Genomic DNA, 23,849 nt, shown 5'->3' with positions numbered 1-23,849 from the left:
CTAAAAAAAACACGCTCTCAGGGAAAAATCACAGAAATTGTATAACTGTACCTTTAAATTTATTTTTATTGAATGAATTTATTAGTGTTCATCACATAGAACTAAAGTAAAGTCAAACAAGATAAAATCAAGTCTATTTAAGCAATTGAATGCTGTACCTTTAAATTTATTTTTATTAAATGAAATTATTAGTGTTCATCACATGGAACTAAAGTAAACTCAAACAAGAAAAAATCAGGTCTATTTAAGCAATTGAATGCTGTTTAATTAAAAAACACGCTCTCAAGAAAAATCACAGAAACAACGTAACTGTATCTTTAAATTGATTTTTATTGAATTAATTTATTAGTGTTCATCACATAGAACTAAAGTAAACTTAAACAAGAAAAAATCAGGTCTATTTAATTTTAAGCAATTGAATGCTGTTTAATTAAAAAACACGCTCTCAAGAAAAATCACAGAAATTACGTAACTGTACCTTTAAATTTATTTTTATTGAATTAAATTATTAGTGTTCATCACATAGAACTAAAGTAAACTCCAAAAAGAAAAAATCAGGTCTATTTAAGCAATTGAATGCTGTTTAATTAAAAAACACGCTTTCAAGAAAAATCACATAAATTACGTAACTGTACCTTTAAATTTATTTTTATTGAATTAAATTATTAGTGTTCATCACATAGAATTAAAGTAAACTCAAAAAAGAAAAAAATCAGGTCTATTTAAGCAATTGAATGCTGTTTAATTAAAAAACACGCTCTCAAGAAAAATCACAGAAACTACGTAACTGTACCTTTAAATTTATTTTTATTGAATTAAATTATTAGTGTTCATCACATAGAAATAAATTAAACTCAAACAAGAAAAAACCAGGTCTATTTAAGCAATTGAATGCTGTTTAATTAAAAAACACGCTCTCAAGAAAAATCACATAAATGTACCTTTAAATTTATTTTTATTGAATTAAATTATTAGTGTTCATCACATAGAACTAAAGTAAACTCAAACAAGAAAAAACCAGGTCTATTTAAGCAAGTGAATGCTGTTTAATTAAAAAACACGCTCTCAAGAAAAATCACATAAATTACGTAACTGTACCTTTAAATTTATTTTTATTAAATGAAATTATTAGTGTTCATCACATGGAACTAAAGTAAACTAAAACAAGAAAAAATCAGGTCTATTTAAGCAATTGAATGCTGTTTAATTAAATAAACACGCTCTCAAGGAAAATCATAGAAATTACGTAACTGTACCTTTAAATTTAATTTTATTGAATGAAATTATTAGTGTTCATCACATGGAACTAAAGTAAACTTAAACAAGAAAAAAAATCAGGTCTATTTTAGCAATTGAATGCTGTTTAATTAAAAAACACGCTCTCAAGAAAAATCACAGAAACTACGTAACTGTACCTTTAAATTTATTTTTATTGAATGAAATTATTAGTGTTCATCACATAGAACTAAAGTAAACTCAAACAAGAAAAAACCAGGTCTATTTAAGCAATTGAATGCTGTTTAATTAAAAAACACGCTCTCAAGAAAAATCACATAAATTACGTAACTGTACCTTTAAATTTATTTTTATTGAATTAAATTATTAGTGTTCATCACATAGAACTAAAGTAAACTCAAACAAGAAAAAACCAGGTCTATTTAAGCATGGAGAAATAACTGATTTCTCCATGATTTAAGCAATTGAATGCTGTTTAATTAAAAAACACGCTCTCAAGAAAAATCACAGAAATTACGTAACTGTACCTTTAAATTTATTTTTATTGAATTAAATTATTAGTGTTCATCACATAGAACTAAAGTAAACTCAAAAAAGAAAAAATCAGGTCTATTTAAGCAATTGAATGCTGTTTAATTAAAAAACACGCTCTCAAGAAAAATCACATAAATTACGTAACTGTACCTTTAAATTTATTTTTATTGAATTAAATTATTAGTGTTCATCACATAGAACTAAAGTAAACTCAAAAAAGAAAAAACCAGGTCTATTTAAGCAATTGAATGTGGTTTAATTAAAAAACACGCTCTCAAGAAAAATCACATAAATTACGTAACTGTACCTTTAAATTTATTTTTATTAAATGAAATTATTAGTATTCATCACATGGGACTAAAGTAAACTCAAACAAGAAAAAATCAGGTCTATTTAAGCAATTGAATGCTGTTTAATTAAATAAACACGCTCTCAAGGAAAATCACAGAAATTACGTAACTGTACCTTTAAATTTAATTTTATTGAATGAAATTATTAGTGTTCATCACATGGAACTAACGTAAACTCAAACAAGAAAAATCAAGTCTATTTAAGCAATTGAATTCTGTTTAATTAAAAAACACGCTCTCAGGGAAAATCACAGAAATTACGTCTCAAATAAGCTTGATTTTATTAGTGTTCATCACATGGAACCAAAATATATATAATAATAATTTTTCCTTGATAGTGTGTTATATTAATATTTATAATATGTGAATAAAAGATACTGTACATAAATTGACCCGATTAAATAATACTGTAGTGTAACAGACAAATATACAACATCTTGCACCTTGATATTTTTGTATCTTTGCAAATTTGTTTTCAACAGATGCTGCAGTTTGTTAAGGAGCCAACAAGCTATGGAAGACAAAATAATTCAGCTACCATACACTCTAAAAAGAACAAACAAATATTAAATGTCAATCAGGAACTAGATTGAGCACCAAAAAACAAAAGTATTATATCAGCAACAGTTTCTCTTAATATCATATAAATAAAACTAAACATTCTTATTCACCAGGTTTTATTGTAGGACATTTTGATATTATAAATCCATTTACCTGAAAATGTATTTAAATTTCTTGGGTAAAATCACAAGTCCTTACGGCATTATCAACTGCAAGTCCAATCAAGGTCAGGAAAGTGTTTTGGTACAGTAGATTTGTATTACCCTATGGTAAAAAGAAAAAAAATCATAAAATATTCTATATAGAAGTCTGCAACATGTATACAAATAACACACCTATGCACTTGTTCTAACGAGTATGATGATATGAATATTAATTATACCATAATTAATTTTTTTTTTTTAAATACAACACGACCAATAATTACTTCACAATCTATTTTATAGGTCTAGTAGTAGGTAGTTATAACACTATTTACAGTAAAAGAGATGCTACAATGGTCACATTAATCTTCTATGATATAAATAGATATAGTATCTAGTACATTAATATTAAAATTTAACTTATATACATTTTTCTTTCAAGAAACAAGTTAAAATAAATATTAATATTGTTAAACTTTTTAGTAATCAGTATTTTTACTGTTTTTTACATTGTAAAAATGTATTTATAAATTAAAATGTACATGTATAACATTGATTAATAATTGAATGTTAGCTAGCATTTACTTGCTTGCTTCATCCCGCCTAGTACTAGGCCTAGTAGTAGTAGTATAGTAGGCTACCTGCTACTACTACTACTAGGGCCAGGCCTATTTTACTATCTATTCTAGGCTTACTACTAGCCTACTGCTACACTCTTCTATTTCTAGCTAGTAGGGCTACACTATAGTATAAGCTAGCTAGGCTTAACATTAATTTAAACCAGGCCTAGCCTAGGCTACAAAAGTTAAAAACTACCATGAATGAATTGAAAAGACAGCCTAGCCTAAACGATCCGCCTAGACTAGGTTTCTTCGACGTTAAGTCCTGCCCATCCAAGCCTTTCTCTAGTCTAGTACTAGTAGGCTACCGCCTAGGCCCAGGGCTAGGCACTCACCCGTTCCTCGAAACACACGGCAACAGTTGCTGCTGTCGCGTTCCTCTTCATCACACACACGATAAATACTGTAATCAGATTTATATGACGGTTTGCGGGAGTTACAAACACAAAAGTAACGCCACTTGACGCGAAATTACAGTGGAAAACAAATACCCACGAACAAATGGTACAAGCAATACCTCAAGAAAAATGCAATATATGTAGGGCATATCCTCAGCGACGTGCTGCAGCAAACTGCCTATCGGATGCTATAAGTCCGGCTATATAAGCCCATCGCTAAATACCTTTGAATAGGCCTAGAGTTTTCGCATCAGCAGAAGAACACGAAACATAGCCTAGGACAAAATCATTGATCATCGTCGTCATGCACCGCGGACGCGCGATAAACTTGTCAAAACACGTTCGTGATTTGCCATGAACGGTCTCTTTGGCCATGCGCAGATCATGCCGGGAACCAGTACAAATATTGCGCCCTCTCTGGCGTGGCCTTGTTTCTGCCGTATTTTTTAGAGAACACTGGATTTTGGTAAATGGTAGTTCAAGCATGGAGGTATCTATTTTATACCTCCATGGTTCAAGTCCGTAGTATTTTTCAGTAAAACAGGTAGCGCAAGTGCCTCATGTCTGGAAGTGGCTGCTGTACCCCCCGTTTGGTTTATATACAAGTGACCCCCCCCCCCCACCCGAGATTCTTGTAGTAGTGTACGCCAGGGGTGGCGCCAGGATCTTCCCGACTACATACATTCCCCGACGAGGGGGCTATGCGAGCGAAGTGAGCATCACTAGGCTGGGGGCCAGGGGCCGCCAAGGGCCCCCGGTGGGGGTCCAGGGGGCGAAGCCCCCGGAAGCAACGTTCTAGCGTCATTTGAGGTCATTTTAATCAGATTTAGGGTAGCCATTTTTTCCATTTTTTATAATGCATAAATAAAATACTGCGTGCAAAAAAACGATGCGCGATGACTGTTTCAATCCATATTTTTCAATTTAAAAAATAAAAGTTCAAAGAAAATTTAGAAAAATAGAGTTGGAGGTCCCGGAAATTGGACTTATTATACTTCAAAACATGAAACAAAATATAAGTCCCTATCATGGTTGTGACTGAGCTAAGAAATGTTTGAAAAATAGAGATGTTAGGTCCCGGAAAATGCACTTCTTGTACTTCGAAATATGACCAGCTTTATTGTTGGGGCTGAGCTAAGAAACTGTTTAAAACTAGAGCAGCAGGTCTTCAAAAAATTGCATTTTATACTTTGGAAACATCAGGCCTAGAGGCTTAAAAAACGCAAGCGTAGACCTTTTTCAGTCGGGGAAATAAGTTTATTCCTCCCAAGTGTATGCGTGCGTACCATCTGGACTTCCGAGTGGTGAGAAATTCATGACATACAGGACATTGAAAATGTAATAACTTAGCTATAATAAGATTTTGGCTAAGCGAAAATGGCATGTTTTTTTGTTTAGTAATGGATGAAAAATTTATTTTAGGTGCCCCACGGTACAGAAGGTTACTTGTAAATTAAAAAATTGGTGAACATACGAACAATTAACATAATTCGTTTTTGCTGTAGTGTAACGTACGTCGACGCAGTACACGACGTAACCGTCAGTAAACTTCGCCTGGAAAATAACTACAGTACACATTTTGGTCCCTGGATGGAACATGATATCACGCGTCTCGACCCAACGTTGAACGATTCCTACAAAGGGATACCGCCAGATAAGTGCGAACCTAGCTATTGTTTAGTAGTAAGTTAGATCGCTGGCAATAATGCAGGATGGATGCATATAAAGTGCATAATATCACTCTGACGTACTCTCACAGTCAATGAAACGTCGCGGTTTTCTAGGCGCTGAAACTAGCTACGAAGTGAACGCGAACGCTTTTTACTGTATATTATATTCCCCGACAAAAAGTACCCGTGTTCCCTTCGGTAACCGTCGGTAAACTTCGCCTGGAAAATAACTACATTATACATTTTGGTCCCTGGATGGAACTTGATATCACGCGTCTCGACCCAACGTTGAACGATTCGTACAAAGGGATTCCGCCAGACAAGTGCGAACCTAGCTATTTGTTTAGTAGTAGTAAGTTAGATCGCTGGCAATAATGAATGCATATAAAGTGCATAATATATCACTCTGACGTACTCTCACGGTCAATGAAACGTCGCGGTTTTCTAGGCTCTGAAGCTAGCTACGAAGTGAACGCGAACGCTTTTTACTGTATATTATATTCCCCGACGAGGGGGGGGGGGGGGGGCTAGAGCCCCCGTAGCCCCCCCCCCCCCCCCCCCCCCCGCTGGCGCCACCACTGGTTACGCATGTGAGCCCTGGACACTCAAAGCTGACAGAGACGGATAAAAGACCTGGAAATGAGATGCTACCGCAAGATCTTGAACATCTCATGACCATGGCAAGAATGAGGAAGTCAGCAACAGGATCAAGAGAGCAATTGGACCATACCTAAGAATATAGTCGTGTGTAACCATACAGAGACCTGCTATTAATTGTGAAAACCAGAAAGCTGGTGGAGTAGTACGGACACGTGACGAGATCCAGCGGGCTGGCCAAGTACGCAAGATTTTATTTGGGTGGGTGCGGATTAATATATTTTGGACCATTTTCATAATATTGAGTACTTATTTATTTTAAGACCCTATAAAATGTGAACCTTTACAATTTGCACCCCCTCCCCCCCCCCCCTCTGGCGTACAGGGTTACGTACCAGGAGGGAGAAGGAGAGGCAGACAGAGAAAGAGGTGGGAAGACAACATCAAGAAGGAATGGACAAGTTTGACTAGACTTGCCCCAAGTCTGTATTATCTTTTTTTTTTATTTATTTGTTTTTATTTCGACCGCGATTTTTGTCTGAAAATCCAAAATCAAGTAGTATACGTATGAAACGCCATATGTGCCAAAATATTTATCTTTTAACTAATATTAAGACAAAACTCCGTCTGGAACCCAGACTAAAGTTTGACCTTTGTTGACTCACAACGAGCTACTACAGGAGGAGAGGACAAAGATCGATATGGAGGAGGATTTAGGGGAAGGAGACTGAACTGATATAGCCCCTGTTACAACCGTTAATGTAGAAAACGCCAGCTAATGTCGAAACAACCGTTAATGTAGAACAACCCACCGGTTATGTAGTAAAACCTCCAGCTTATGTAGAAACACCAACAGCTTATGTAGTAAATACAAATCAACACCAGCTAATGTAGAAATAGTTAACAGCTTATGTAGTAACGAAAATTGCCTCCCAGCTTATGTAGTTACTATCGCCAGCTAATGTAGAAAATGTTATATATTTTACAAAAATGTCTCATTTATGTGTACGTGTCAGTGCATCGATCTTTACTTAGCTAGCTATCAGTCTTTCCACCTCTCGTAAGCAACCAACTTTCTAAAACGACCACACATCGTAAGCAACAACCACCATCTCTGTTAAGGGACCGCTTCTCATAATCGACCACCTCTCGTAAGGATTACCTCCTCTCATAAGGGACCACTTCTCATAACCGACCACCTCTCGTAAGCGACCACCTCTCTTAAGGACCACACCTTTTGTAAATGTGACCACCTCTTTTAAGGGACCACGACCTCTTTCTCTCTATTAAAGGACCGCTTCTCATAATCGTCAGTGACGACTCCTTTAAAGGACCACCTCTCTTAACGACCCCACCTCTTGTAAGTGACGACCTCTTATAAAGGACCACCACCTCTATTAAGGGACTGCTTCTCATAATCGACCATCTTCCATCACAATGACCTCTCGAAAGTGACCACCTCTATTGCGACGACCAGTGTCTCTGTTAAGGGACCGCTTCTTATCATTGACCACTTCCGAGAGGTGGTCGATTATGATAAATGGTCCCTTAAAAGAGACGGTGGTCGTTCAATAGAGGTGATCACTTACGAGAGGTGGTCTATTATAAGCAGTGGTCCCTTAATAATAAACGGTGGACGTTCAACAGAGGTGGTCACTTACCAGAGGTCGTTGTGACGGGAGATAGTCGATTATGAGAAGCGGTCCTTTAATAGAGAGAAAGAGATCGTGGTCCCTTAAAAGAGGTGGTCATTTACGAGAGGTGTGGTCGTTAAAAGAGGTGGTCGCTTACGAGAGGTGGAAAGACTGATAGCTAAGTAAAGATCGATGCTTGCACATGAATTTTAGACATTTTTGTAAAATATATAACATTTTCTACATTAGCTGGCGATAGTAACTACATAAGCTGGGAGGCAATTTTCGTTACTACATAAGCTGTTGACTGTTTCTACATTAGCTGGTGTTGATTTTTATTTACTACATAAGCTGTTGGTGTTTCTACATAAGCTGGAGGTTTTACTACATAAGCGGTGGATTGTTCTACATTAACGGTTGTTTCGACATTAGCTGGCGTTTTCTACATTAGCGGTTGTAACAGCCCCTCCTCTCCTCCTCCCACTGTTGGAATCACTTTTCAGTCTGGAGTACGCCCTCTAGCCTTCGGCTTATTACACCTCTCTCTACCGACTGGCGGCAGAACCTCATATTATTTGAGTTATTACAGTATTATTATAATATAAGGTAGGTCTATATTTTTAGGATTTTATATTGAATAAATAATAATATTGATAACGTGTGCGCCTCATTTTTGTATTATTTTTAATGATTGTTAATTATTAATAGGGCTAGGCCTAGGCCTATTTATTATATTATATAGGCCTAGAGTCTAGCGTCTAACTCTAGGCCTAGTAGTAGGCCTAGCCTAGCTAGGCTAGGCTAGAGTGGCTCACTGCATGCACTGGATTTAAAAATTGGCGGGCATAAACATAAACACTATCTATGCGATATTACTTGATTTTCTCTGTGCATGAGTGGTGGATAAAGCGTGGATTTAGGAGAAATTAATTTAAGAAATAATGATTTAGGCCTAATGATTTATTATAAATTTAAATGTGTGGCTTAAGAAAAATATTGCAACTGATTTGAAACTCAAGTTATATAATGTATTAGTTGTATCTATTTTATTGTATAAGTTGTATCTATTTTATTGTATAATTGCAATAGCTGGTCTGCTCCCAAAGTTGTTATGAAAAAAATTGATACCTGTCATAGGTCGTGTTTATACAACACCCTAAATTTGAACACGGCTTTAATTTTTAGCGTGTTGTTCGGACCGAGGTCAACCCACCTTAACGTTTGCTGTTATACTAGAAATCACGATACCGTGTTATACCGGAAGTTTCATCAACACGCAGTGCATGCTAGGATAAAAGGTCAAATTGTTGATCGCGCTTGAATTGGCTGAGTTGTCAACAATCATCGTCGCCTCCTCGCTGTCGATTCGCGCGGTTTTTACCATTTTCATTATATTGTATTCGTTCACGTTTGCATTGTTGTTTATTTTGTTCTCGGTTCATTTAAATTAATAAAAGTTATTTTAAGGGTTTCATTGTTTCATCTATACACTATGGAAGAAGATGCCATTTTTGCGATGTTATTTTTTTTATTCTGTTTGGAGTGGGAAACGATAGATGCCTACTACCACTACGAGTTGGCCCCACTAGGCTAGGCGTAAGACGTGGTAGGAGGATGGTTGCTGGCAGCAAAGCAGCAATAAATGGGCCCAATCTTGTTAGCAATGTCGCATGACATGATTGATATTACGACCTGTTTTAACGAGAGGTCAAAATATACCCTGAGGACACTTCCAACACGGTAACGGCGACCGGGAATCCACCAAATTTTAGGATTCAGCCAAGTAGCCTTTTTTGCAATTAAAATCTCATTACACGGAATCTCTTTGTTGTTATACAACACACTTTTCGTAGGCGTGTAGAATATGCGTGTAATAGCGTGTTGTATAAACGCGCCCATAGGTCCCACTTAAGAACTATTATTAATGTGAAATATCTGAAAAAGATTAGCAATAATAAGTTATAATATTTGGTAAGAAATACTAAACCTTTATCTGAGAATGTAAATAAACTTAGGTGATCTATGCTTGGCCGTATACTTAGAATGAGTGAAGATACTCCTGCTTTTTCAGCATTGGTGTTTGGTATAGTACACTCTAATCCAATAAAAGGGCGAATTGGAAAACATCAAACCAATCTGTTAAGTACACTTAGAAATGATTTATTTATCAGAAATTTTAAGAAATTTTAAGATAAATAATTTAAACGACCTAATTAATTTGCGTGAGATTGCCAGCAACAGAAATAAGTGGCTTTTGTTATTTTAAATCTTTATTTTTTACGTTTTTTTATATTTTTTGTTGTTGTAGGATGCATGCATATAAGAACGTATCAGATTTTGTAAATCCACAGTGCGTGGTTTTGTTACATTTTTTGGAATAAAGTTACCTATATATATATATATATATAAATATTAACACAATAGGCAAAGAACATTAATTCTAAACCGCCCGGTGATATACTGAAATTTAATTAATTAATTTGAAACGATAAAGATGAGGAAATCTGTGAGAATGAGAAAAAGTCGCCCCAACCGAGACTCGAACTCGGACCGCCTGCTTGATATGCAGATGTCCTAACCAGACATCTGCATATCAAGCAGGCGGTCCGAGTTCGAGTCTCGGTTGGGGCGACTTTTTCTCATTCTCACAGATTTCCTCATCTTTATCGTTTCAAATTAATATATATATATATTATAAATTTTATTTGTTTTTAACAATCAGTAAGCCCTACCTAGCTAGCGAGGCATAGGCTAGTATAGATTAGTAGTCTATATAATTATATAGCCTAGGGTCTAGGCTAGGCCTAGTAGTAGTCCTAGCGGCGCTACTGCAGTTTGCACCACACCGTTATATCTTCGATTTCTCACCTAAACTTTCTTTTTTCACACTCACACATGGAACGCCGTTTACGCAAAATTTCGATGATTTTAATTTTATGACGCGATATGTGAATGAAATGCATCTACAGTATGTGAATTGAATGGTGCGATGTAGGAATGAAATGTTTTGAATTGAATGCTTTGAATGAATGAAATGTTTTGAATGAAATGTTTTGAATGAAATGTTTTGAATTGAATGCTTTGAATGAAATGTTTTGAATGAAATGTTTTGAATGAAATGTTTTGAATGAAATGTTTTGAATGAAATGTTTTGAATGAAATGTTTTGAATAAAATGTTTTGAATGAAATGTTTGAATGGAATTGAAAATTCAAACTATTGGCGGCGTATGTCATTCCCGCTCGCGATTTCTTTCTCAACCTCTTGGGCCTAAGCCTGGGTACCCTCATCTCCTTTCCATACTGGTCATGTTGTTCTGGATTTAGGTATTGTTCTTTTGTGGATTGTTTATCACGCTGCTGCTCTAGCCTGCTACGTCACACGAGATGACTCATTCATTAGATGAAATCAAGCAGCAGTATAGTACTACACTTTGACATTTTTGTTAAAATGGAAACTCGACTATAATTTATAGGTACCACCTGTTGAATCCTAAAAACGGCTGGGAAAAGAGTCTAATGACAAATCCCAAAGCATTTCTGATATTTATGAGTCCCATGATATTACTATCACTGTCAGATAATCATTGAATTATTATCAAAACAGTCCATTGAAGTTTTTGTTTGTAATAGGATACTTGTAGTATCTAGGCTTGATGAAGTGACCCCCAGACTTGACCTTAGCAATAACAATAAGCGAGCAGCGTTTTTTGTAAGAAATATTCTTGTTTTAAATACAGACCAAAATGTTTTGTGATTAATAAACAACAGTTAACACCTTTGTACAGTACTTCTCAGCCTAGAGTACAAAAACACTTTTTAATTCTTACAATATTGTCATCACATCCATAAAAAAAATGTCCCATCCGTAACATTCAATAAATTTTGATAGTATTGTTTTTTTTAATAAAAAAAATACAAGTTTTAAAAAATTTTTAAAATCTATTGCAATTTAAAATCCTTTGGAGTTGAAAATTAAGATTTAAAATTAAGAATTAAATAACAATTTTAAAGCCATTACTTCAATAAACACAAGTGAGGAAAAAACCCCAATCGAAATGTCTCAAAAGTAACAATTATGAATTTTGAAATGCAAATATGAAATTAATAAACAATTTTAATAAAATACTTTAAAAAAAGTATATTTATGGGCAAAAATGTTAACAAGATGCATGGTTTTATGAAATAAAAAGGATTTAAATGATATGTCCCGTCCTTAACAAAAAATGTCATCAATATATTTTTGAATATGATATTTTCACCAAAAGTTTCAAAATATTTGTTTATAATGTATTGCAATAGTTTTAAAAGGAGAAAACAAAATATTAAATTGTGGTATCAATACTGAAATGTAAAACACCCCATAAAACTACTATTAAAATGTCGTGGATGAGACAAATATGAATTTTGAAAAGTATATATAAAATTTAATAAACAAAATATGTGTTAATGCTTGAATATGTACAATAGGGACATAGAGTAACTATATCTGGCAAAAAAATGTTCAAAAGATGCACGTGGTTTGTGAAATAATTAGGATTTAAATGATCTGTCCCGTCCGTAACAATATATTTTTGAAATATGATATTTTCATCAAAATATATAATTTTCAAAAAATTTGTTCATAATATAATGAGATATAGTCCTCAGGAGGAGAAAATAAAATATCAAGATTTTTGCATCATTACTTTTAAAATAAATGTAAAAAAACCGCCTAAAACGTCGAGGACTGGAGATTTATGAATTTGAAATGGATGTATGAAATTAATAAACAACAAAATTTTAATTAAATATTTGATGTTGAAAAACAGTAATAAGATGCATAGTTTATGAAATAAATAGGATTAAAAATGTCCCGTCCGTAACGCCAAATATGACTTTTTCATATTTAATGTTCGATAACTTAAAAAATCAATATCCGATAAATAAAAAAAATGTTATTTAATAAACTTTAACATGTCTACTTTGAGAAATGGCTAAGAGTTACATCAAAATCAGTAAATGAAATTTTTAAACCCACCGACCAAATACTGTGGAATGCCCCTTATACAGAAAATAAAACATACATTGATTTCTGGCAATTTTCTGATTCTAAAATGGCCACAGTTCGATCAAAGTATTCGAGGAAAAGGAGCTGTTTTAAAAGGCATTTTTTATTGTGATAAAGGTAATTTAACGGCCAAATCATGTAATCGGAACATGTTACTAATGGCCCAAAATTGTATGATGTGGGTGTGAGAAAAAATTTACGTGGGTCAATAATTTCATCTTTACAGTAAATTTCAATCTGTTATAGCTCGTAAGAATAAAATGTGATAATCACGATTAAAACGGTTTCTGGAAGCTATTGGATTTTAGATACGAAATCATTTTAAAATGTTGCCAATCGGATATTGTGACGTCATCATATGCCCAGTTAAATAAAAAAAGTCGTATTTTCATCTTTTGCGTCATAGTTCATTACTTTTAAAAGAGCGCGAATCAATAGTTCACGTATTAAAATTTCTTCTACACGTTAATATGTTGTTGCTGAGATAATTTCCTTCCGATATTGCTACCTTCGTGTTTCATTTTGAAACCGTCAACATGTTAAAAATTGCCGTTCCGGTAATTTCGCCTATTTTACACTGTATGTGATATGTATACAGATACTGTGTACTATATGACACAAAATAACAGAATTCAGCAATAACAAACTATCAATATTCTTCAATTCAGGTCATAATGACATAATCTTTTTCTGTGTGCAATATTCCAACGTATGACGTGCATGTGGCGTTTGTCGAGCGGATAACTAACTCGTCAAAGTGACGATTTTCATGTCTAGTTGGTTATCCGCAACTTAGTTTCAGGATAACCCTTTTTTTTCATCTTCTTCTTTGTTATTAGTTATCCGCTTAGTAGCGGATAACTCCTTGTAATCGTCCTGTTTCATATTTTTGGTTATCCGCAACTTTAAGTTGCTTGTGATTGTAAATATCTTTTTTTTCATCATTGGTTATCCGCAACTTGTAAAGTTGCGGATAACCCTTGTGATTGTAAATATCTTTTTCATCTTCTTTGTTATTCTTCTATCTTTCCCGGATTTTTGTGACCTGCATATCTCTATTACTTGTGAACATAACTTTGTATAACTTGGTAAAAAGATTGAAATTGAAGTGTAGATGTGCAGCCAAGCTTTTGGACGATGTCATAGCCGCGTTGCATAAGTTACGCGCAATTTTATGAATTTCTATAACTGATCATAACTATAGAACCAACAAATATTCTTTCATGAACCTTAGTGAAAATTTAAGTCATATCAAGGGCAAACTTTCTATGGATTAAAAATGGAATGTTTCACAAAAAGTTACGCGCGCACGCGCATTTAAAATTTCAAAATGCTCAAAATTAATTTCTAATCAACTTTCTACGCTGATCATGACATTTTGAGCATGTTTTTTACTTTCCCAAAATTCTTCAAATTTGTTTTAACTAGATGGCACGCTCGCTTCGCTCGCGTACCATCTAGGTCGTGCCCACAGATGGTTCTCGAATACACAGTATTTCCAGCGAGAAAAAAATGGAGATTTCAAATGTACGTACCGCAGGACTATAATACATTGTCGTTTACAGAAACGAATAAATATACACAATGATTTATGTAGTCAACCAAAATTAGCACCCTGGGAATTACTTCCGAGAGAGAAACAAATTTTTTTATTTGGACTCATTTAAACAAACCCAATTTGTGTTTTGTATGTAACATTAAGGGTTGAGGGATGGGGGAAGAAGATAGGTACAAAGAGGAAACATTTTAAAATATATTCTTATCCACTCAGTAACAAAATATTGTTTTTAATGTTTTATAGGCCTATAAATAATATACCACTAAATACAGTAAAACATTTACGATTTAATACGGTACTTTGTTAAAACTCTCACTGTCATAGTCGATTGAAATAGTAAAGTACATGTAACGATACACCACTACGACGTTTATATATTTTTAAATTATTAATTAATACAAACGTTGAGAAGCAACTGTCAGTAATAACGTTTATTTATTTGTATATTATATGTTTATAATCTAACAGTAGGGCCTACCCACACTCACAGTAATAAAGTTTATTTGTATATATTTTTATATTACATCTAACAGTACCAACACTCACAGTAAGAAATTTGCGATTCAAATTGCGATCAAAAGTGGTTAATACCTTAACAGTATTGTACAGCATTGCAATACTATTTATGTTTATTCTCCAAGGGGGCCCATAAATCTAAATTTATACCTCTATGGTTAAACCAAATAATTTGGAATGTTTATTTGTATATTATATGTTTATAATCTAACAGTAGGGCCTACCCACACTCACAGTAATAAAGTTTATTTGTATATATTTTTATATTACATCTAACAGTACCAACACTCACAGTAAGACATTTGCGATTCAAATTGCGATCAAAAGTGGTTAATACCTTAACAGTATTGTACAGCATTGCAATACTATTTATGTTTATTCTCCAAGGAGGCCCATAAATCTAAATCTATACCTGTATGGTTAAACCAAATAATTTGGAATGTTCCATTCATCACAAATCAATACATTTGTAAAAACGTATATTAAATGTATCAAAATAGTATTTTTTAAAGAAAATCGGCCTGTCTTCAACATTATGATGCTGTACTCGAACTGTTCAACCGGTTTTCAGCTATTAAAAACAATTATCGTAGGAGGAGATAGAAAAATGCGAAGCCTCCTCGCATTTTTGTGGCGGGTATTTTTCAAGATGGACATCCATTAGACAGTGTATACCACGATCGGAAAACACCCCTATTTGGGGCAAATCTTTGAACCTAAATTCGTTTTAATCGTCAATAACTAATTGTCTAACTTAATTTAATTAGTAAACAGGGTTACATCAGGTGGTTAAAATCAGTACCGAAAGTACGAACCAACTTTACATACCATCGAGTAAAAATTCTAAAAGTAAGGCGCGATTTACCGAATTTTGCCCTTACGTAAATTTATATATAGATGTAATTATTTAGATAATTATCTTCTAAAATTGTTATCTTTATATGTCAATTTGATGATGTCATCGTGTTAATAATTGGATTTAAAAGATGGGTCTCGTAATTTGGTCTATGCTACACTGTATATAACATATACAGTTTATTCTGTAAAATACTGTAATATGGTGTATGCTACATAATAGGTACAATTCAGCACTGTAAACATATTTATTTCATGTCATAGGATGGCATAATAATTGTCGAGGTTCATATAGTAAGTATGTGCATGTTGCGTTTGCGCGGATAACCCGAACTCGTCAAAGTGACGAGTTCAAATCTGTTTTTCTGTATTATGCTTCTTTCCTTTTGTCATTTTTGTGCGTCGTGTTTCTCTAAAACGGGTAAACATAACATTTTATAACTTTGTCAACATACGGGCATTTACGTGAAGTTGTGCACCTCCTATTTTTGAATGACGTCAGAGTTGCGCAACGTGACTTACGTGCGATTTTATGATTTTTTATGATTAATCATAGACTAAAAACCAAGCTTAAATTTGTTTTGACACTTTGTGAAAATTTAAGTCATATCAAGGGCAAACTTTTTGTGGATTAAAAATGGCATGTTTTACAAGACGTTACGCGCGCATGCGCATTTCTCCTCTATTTTTGTGTTTCGCGTATCTCAAAAACTTGTACACATAACATTTCATAACTTTGTCAACATATGGGAATTCACGTGAAGTTGTGCACCTCCTATTGTGAATGACGTCAGAAATGCGCAATGTGACTTACGCGCGATTTTATGAATTTCGCGTATTTAACATAGATTGAAAACCATATAACTATTTAAATTGAAACTTAGCAAAAGTTTAATTTATGTCATGCGCTAACTTTTTGTGCACTAAAAATGGCATGTTTTACACAAAGTTACACGCGCACGTGCATTTAAAATTCAAAATGCGCAAAATTAATTTCTAATCAACTTTCTACGCTGATCATGACATTTTGAGCATGTCAAAAATTCCCACGCGCGCGAACAATTTTATGCGTGTGGTGCGCACGTAGCGCTAAAAATATTTTTTTTTTCGATTGAATTATGTTTGTTCAGCCTTTTATAGTAATTTTACCAATTTTAAAACAATTTCGACTTTAAATTATGTCATACGAGCACGTCGAATTGTACAATTTTGCATTTGTTTTTAATGAAAAAGTTCAAAAATTCGTCAAAATTATGCCCTTTTTTAAACAATCATAGATTCTAAACTACCAGGTAAACTTTTTTTTAATTACATATTCTGGAAGGTGATGAGTTGTAGATATCGGATCATTAATCAATATGGCTAACCGGACATTGTGACGTCATCGTATGGCCACACGAATGTAAAATATAGGATTTTTGTCTCTTTCGTTATTGCTCATCACATTAAATGGAGCGCATCACGCTTATCTGTATTCCTTTTTCTCCGGGATTTTAATATTGTCTAGGTCAATCAACTATCTTACGCATGTGTTAAAAATATTTTAATTTTTCATCGTCATGCCTAAAAATTTAAATTATTAGTGTGGGTCATTAATTTCATCTTTACAGTAAATTTTAATCTGTTATAGCTCGTAAGAATAAAATGTGATAATCACGATTAAAACGTTTTCTGGAAGCTATTGGATTGTAGATATGAAATAATGTGAACATTTTGCCAATCGGATGTTGAGACTTCATCGTATGGCCAGTTGAATAAAAAGAGTTGTATTTTCATATTTTGCGTCATAGTTTATCACATTTAAAAGAGCGCGCATCTATATTTTACGTATTAAAATTTCTTCTACACGTTAATATGTTGTTGGTGAGATAATTTTCTTCCGATATTGCTATCTTAGTGTTTCTTTTTGATATCGTCACCATGTTCAAAATTGGAATAAATGGCGGGTCCCATAATTTCACCTATTCTACACGGTATGTAATATACAGATTATACTGTTTATACTGTATATACTATTTTACACAAAATTCAGCACTAACAATATATCATATTCTTCAGATCAGGTCATAATGCCATAATCTTTTTCTGTGTGCAAAATTCTAACGTATGACGCGCACGTGGCGTTTGTTGTGCGGATAACTAACTCGTCAAAGTGACAAGTTTCATGTCTAGTTCTTCTTTCTTTCCTGGATTTTTGTGCATCGCATATCCCCTATTGTTTGTATAACTTTGTCAAAAAATTGACCTGTAGCTGTAGATGTGCAAGAAACTTCGTTATGACGTTAGCGTAGCGTAGCGTAATTTTATGAATTTCAATGATTGATCATAGATTATAAACCAAAAGTCATTTTTTATTGACACTTTTTAAAAATTTAAGTCATATCAAGGGCGAACTTTCTATGGATTAAAAATGGCATGTTTCACAAGAAGTTACGCGCGCACACGCATTTTACATTTAAAATTGCGCAAAATTAATTTCTAATCAACTTTCTATCCTGATCATGAAATTTTGAGCATGTCAAAAATCCCACGCGCGCGAAAAAATTTACGCGTAAGGTTCGCACGGAGCATGAAAATCATGTGTTCTTCTTGAATTATGATCTAACAGCCTTTCCTAGTCATTTTAAAAAAGATTGACATCATTTCAAATTAAAATGACGTCATACGAACACGTTGATTTAGACCATTTGCGCGCGTTTTAGTTGCAAAAGTGACAACATATTGTCAAAATTATGCCTATTTTTAATCTATTATAGCTCCTCAGGATCATCCATGACCCCCAATTTTTGTAATTTAATATGTAAGCAGATATGTTGTAGATATGAATTCATGCAGAATCTTTACCCCTCAGATGTTATGACGTCATCGTATGGCCACACGAATGTAAAAATATAAGATTTATTACTCTTTTGTTATTGCTCATCACATTAAAAAGAGCGCATCTCGCTTATACGTATTCCATTTCCTCAGATATTTTAATACTGTCTAGGGCAATCAACTATCTTTCGCATGAGTTAAAAATATTTTAATTTTTATGACGTCATTATGTCTAAAAATGTAAATAATGTGGGTCACCTATTTTCATCTTTTTACAGTAAATTTCAATCTGTTATAGCTCGTCAGAATTTAAAACGTTTTCTGGAAGCTATTTGATTGTAGATACGAATTCATGTGAATGTTTTGCCAATCAGATGTTGTGACGTCATCATATGGCCAGTTGAATTCAAAAATCCATATTTTCATCCCTTGTGTAAAAGTTGATTAATCAACTTTCTACGCGTTTCATGTCATTTTTAGCATGTAAAAAATTCCCACGCGCGCGCATTTTTTTTACGTGCATGGTGCAAACGTAGCGTTAAAAACATTTTTTTTTTGCCTGATTTATGTTTTTCCGGCCTTTTCTAGTGATTTTACCAACTTTTAAACGATTTCGACTTAAACGTTTTCAGGAAGCTATTGGATTGTAGATACGAATTCATGTGAACATTTTGCCAATCAGATGTTGTGATGTCATCATATGGCCAGTTAAATAAAAAAAGTCGTATTTTCATCTTTTGCGTCATAATTCATTACATTTAAAAGAGCGCGCATTTATATTTCACGTATTCAAATTTCTTCTAAACGTTAATATGTTGTTGCTGAGATAATTTCCTTCCAAAATCGCTACCTTCGCGTTTCATTTTAAAACCGTCAACATGTTAAAAATTGCAATAAATAGCGGGTCCCGTAATTTCACCTATTCTACACAGTATGTGATATGGATACAGATTATTTTAATGTGTATACTATATATGAATCAAAATACATGTAATTAATAGAATTCAGCAATAACAACATATCGTATTCTTCAGTTCAGGTCATAATGCCATAATCTTTTTCTGTGTGCAATATTTCAACGTATGACGTGCATGTGGCGTTTGTCGTGCGGATAACTAACTCGTCAAAGTGACAAGTTTCATGTCTAGTTTACTGTGGATCTGGTAATTCCCTGACGGAGGATAGTTATTAATGTATCATCCGTCAGGGCACCTATAGTTAACATACGTTGTTAATTTACTGTGAATCTGGTAGAGCCCTGACAGATAATATTTATTAATGTATCATCCGTCAGGGCACCTAGTTAAAAAATGTTTTTAATTCACTGTGAATCTGGTAGTACCCTGACGGATGATACAGTATTTATTAAGTATCATCCGTTTAAATGTACTTTGGAATGGAAAATTACTATTAATGACTTTTAATGTTTAAAACGATGTCCTCCAACATATTTCACCTCAAAATTAACTTTTAATAATACAAGACATTCTAAAGCCACACGAAGCCAAAGCCATAATGATTTAGTTGTCCCCACCTGGAATATTTGTCAAGGCAAAACAATTTTACTTGAATCGTTCATCTATATAAAAGCTAGAATGAACTTCCAAATGAATTAAAAATGAACTTAAAAAATATGTCAATAACTTCATTCCAAAATACAAATTAATACACAACATTTAAACTAAGTTTTCTTTTCTAAAATTGATTTCTATTTTTAATGTATATTTTCTCTATTATTTTGATTACTCTTTATTATTATGTTTGGTTATGATATTTCCAATTACTGTACCACTTTGAAAATCAGTGCACTATACAGTAGTACTGAAAGTGCCTGCAGAATAAAGAAAGAATAAATAAATAATCCTAGGGTCTTCTTTATTTTAGAATTTTGGCTTAATATAAGTTATAACTTGGGGAGTGGGATGCAATCGCATCATGTGCATCTCTGGAGCCACCCCAGATATGCATCGCTGCACACAGCTCCAAATCACAGAAATGTTTGCCATGGTATTATGTCAGTATTAGTATTACTAGAAAAAAAATGGAAAATTTGTTTAATTGATGTATACTGTAAATGCTCATATTATTTAAATTAATACCATATTTTTTATTATAGTAAAGTACTGCAGTAAATTAACATGGCAATGCTAATAAGCAAGCGTTCTCTGGAAACATCTCTAAAAAATGATAGTGCAATTGAATTATCAAGAAATCAAGTTCGCTCAACTAGCAATACACAACATGCTAAACGACGTAGGATTGAGAAACAGAATTTTATGAAACTGCGAAGAGTGTCTTCAATGAGGAGGAGACAACTACGAGCTGCTGGTATAAGCTCACAAGATCAAGGTTAAACTATGCATTGTTTTAAATTTTCTTGACATTTTCTATTACTGTACTGACGCTGCTATTACTATTAGTCAGGTTGCTTAGGTCCTATTTTTGGCCATATTGTGCACTTTGTGACAAAAGCACCAAACTTGGCAGAAACCTTCTTTAGGACCTAACTAACAATTCTAGAAGGGGTGCCCAAAAATTTGAACAATTTATTGACGACATTTTTACCACGCCCATTTTGAATATATTATGTAGCTATGTAAAAATATTTAAAAAAATTTAAATTACATAAATATGTCAAGTTTGATATCAAAGTATAGCTTACGACATGTACAATACCACTAACAAGTAACATGAGAAAAATATCATACCCAATATATATTACATAAATTGTAAAGTTAACTGACTTTGAGTCAAAGTAACCAGTTTGTTCAACATGTGCTTAAGTTATAGATCTCCATTATTTTTATTTTGTTAGGTTTTTATTTACATATTTATTATTTATTTATTTTAAAAATCCCTGCTTTAAAAAAAAATCCGAAATGACAGCAAGAATGTCATTTCACCAACATTTGGGTCTAAAATTTCTCAATAATGCTCTCAATTCCAACATTAAGTACATTCTATAGAGGTACCGTATATTTAATTGAATTTAAAATTTGTTTGTTTCAACAGGTCAACTGAAGATCATGATAAACTGTGATAATTATGCTATATTTGTTAATAGTAAGATTTATATTTTTTTCTTCTACCATAATCAAATCAACAGGATGCAGGATGAGATAATAAATATTTCCATTCAATTAATCACTACAGTATGCTATGTGTACACGAACCAGTAATTTCCCCCTACATAACATGGCTTGATTTATCTAAGATTGTTTTAGCAAAGGCCTACTTTGCTTGCTGGCCGAGAATTTGTGTACTGTATATAATTTTCAAACCGTGTGTTGATATATAAATAGGTATCCCAATGAAGCGGATTTTCGTTACCGCGATTTTAACACGTTCGTGAAATTTCAAAAAGTGACGTGTCTTTGAAGTTAAAAATATACTATTTATTATATACACATGTGAATAAAAATTATATGTCTGGAAAGATCTTGTTGAAGGGATTATTTTCATATATTTTTAATCTATGTTTATTAAATATTTTAATAGAAAACGCGAGTTAAAAATGAGGTACAAAAGCCGGCGAGCCGAAATCCGCGCGCTAAAAATAACTTTGGAAAACACCTACCCATTTTCAAAACACGATCGCACGAGGTCCATAATAGGTGGTGGAGTAATTTTTGTTGCATGTTATCAGGCTTTAAATACTCTTTATTTTGCTATGTAAATCGGTTATTATTATTATGTACATCCGCCTCAAATGTCAATTTTAACGATAAAAATTGAATTTTTTAGTCTTTCTCATTATCAAAATTTGGCTAATTTAGTATTGAATTGAAGCTAATTTATATTTCTGTTTGATAAACCACATCGTTTTATTTTACTTTGCGTGGACCTCGTGCGAAGAGGCCAACAAGACCAACCACTGAAAAAAATAATCCCTACCAAAAATATCAGTGTTTACCATTTTCCTTACGGGGGGGGGATTCAGTTCTCCGCTTATTACTAAATTACCGTCGCCCAGACAATGTGCATGGTATGCATGTATTAGCACGTTAATTAATGATTGGATAACCCCTGCAGTGGACTGTTCCATTTTCTGAACTAGTCTTCGCCGCACACGAGGCATGTCGAAAAATGTCGCCTCTCATGGAATATTTTCTTCGAAACGTCAATTTTACCGATTTATCAAATTATTTAATAAGTGGAATATTTATAAATCTACTATATAAAGCAAGTACGTTAGGAAGAAATGTACCGAAGAAATTTAAGAAGCTTTGATTTTGCTATGCAGCGGCCGTAAGCCATTCTATGTAGGCGGCCGAAATGCGCTTTGGCCTGTGTTGCCGTTGTATGTCTACGCTGTTTCTAGGCCTAAATTTTATTCCGTATATTTCAATTCAAAGTGCAACTTTCGGTTAGAATAATCGAAAGGGAAATAAAATTAAACATTTTACAATTATACCATTGAGGTAATTACTTTGTTAAATAAAAAATTTCTTCCCGATATTTCTTAGTCTTAGGCAGAATTTAGCGCCAGGCTTTTATTTAGACCTTAGTCTTAGGGGCCTATATAGTAGTAGTATGTAGTAGGCGCGGCCGAGTCTACGTTCGGCCCGGCGCTCCAAATGGAATCGAACACATAATAAGCACGGGCTTAATTCTTATTTTTGGCGGTTCGAAAATCAATTAAAATAATATATGATTATAAATATAACTTTAAATACTAGAATTAAAAAAAAAATGTATACTTACGAAAAATAATATTTAATAAAAAGAAACAATACCCACACAGTTTTTTAACGCATTATTTTTTTTTTTCACATTTTAACATTTTTAACAATATTTTATGTTGTATTTCAGAATTACCTACCTGTCAATATAAATAACCTTACTAAAATACATATTACATTTTATGCAATGCAAAAAAAAAGAAGTTAATTCACACATTGGTTCAAAAGTTATGAATCATTTAAAGACAGGAACTTTTTGGGCATTTTTGAGACATTGGGAAAATCACGCGTAAAAAGCCCTCGGACGAATTTTGGAGGGCGATATCTAAAAAAAAAAATGTCGAGGACACCCAAAAAAAAAATTCTTGTACAACTCTGTTGTATCTATGGGTTTGGAAAAAATAAGAACTTTAAAATTATTAGTATAAAAGTTATAACCCTTCAAAAATGGGTTCAAATATAATTAGAAAAAGTGCCATTTTTCAAGCAAAAATCACTGTTTTTTGGGCACTTTAATGGACCATAACTTTTGAATGGATAATCCGATTTCAATCATTTAAATTGCAAAAGTTTATGTTCAGTAAGTTCCTTCTGATTAACTGAAAGAAAAAGTACCATCATTAATTTGAA

General features: G+C 33.4%; 1 protein-coding gene and 1 long non-coding RNA gene across 2 annotated transcripts in view; one reads left to right on the top strand and one right to left on the bottom strand.

The window, feature by feature from the left end:
- Positions 1–2,029: 2,029 nt before the first annotated feature.
- LOC140047991 (uncharacterized) lies at positions 2,030–3,779 on the bottom strand. The gene is made up of 3 exons (XR_011845017.1): positions 3,641–3,779; positions 2,835–2,945; positions 2,030–2,666 (listed from the first exon to the last, which is right to left on the bottom strand). It is a non-coding gene; the product is annotated as an uncharacterized lncRNA (long non-coding RNA).
- Positions 3,780–20,675: 16,896 nt separating this feature from the next.
- The window catches only part of LOC140046561 (uncharacterized), a 204,780-nt gene continuing 201,606 nt past the window's right edge, over positions 20,676–23,849 (top strand). Inside the window, exons 1-2 of the mRNA XM_072091256.1 lie at positions 20,676–20,886; positions 21,550–21,600. Of these exons, the coding sequence (XP_071947357.1) occupies positions 20,676–20,886; positions 21,550–21,600 (262 nt within the window). The remainder of the gene's footprint in view (positions 20,887–21,549; positions 21,601–23,849) is intronic.

This window comes from Antedon mediterranea, chromosome 4 (assembly GCF_964355755.1).
Source record: "Antedon mediterranea chromosome 4, ecAntMedi1.1, whole genome shotgun sequence".
In the NCBI taxonomy this organism is placed as follows: Eukaryota; Metazoa; Echinodermata; class Crinoidea; order Comatulida; family Antedonidae; genus Antedon; species Antedon mediterranea.
The sequence above is the reverse complement of the archived record's forward strand: the minus strand, read 5'-3'. Positions and strand labels throughout refer to the sequence as shown.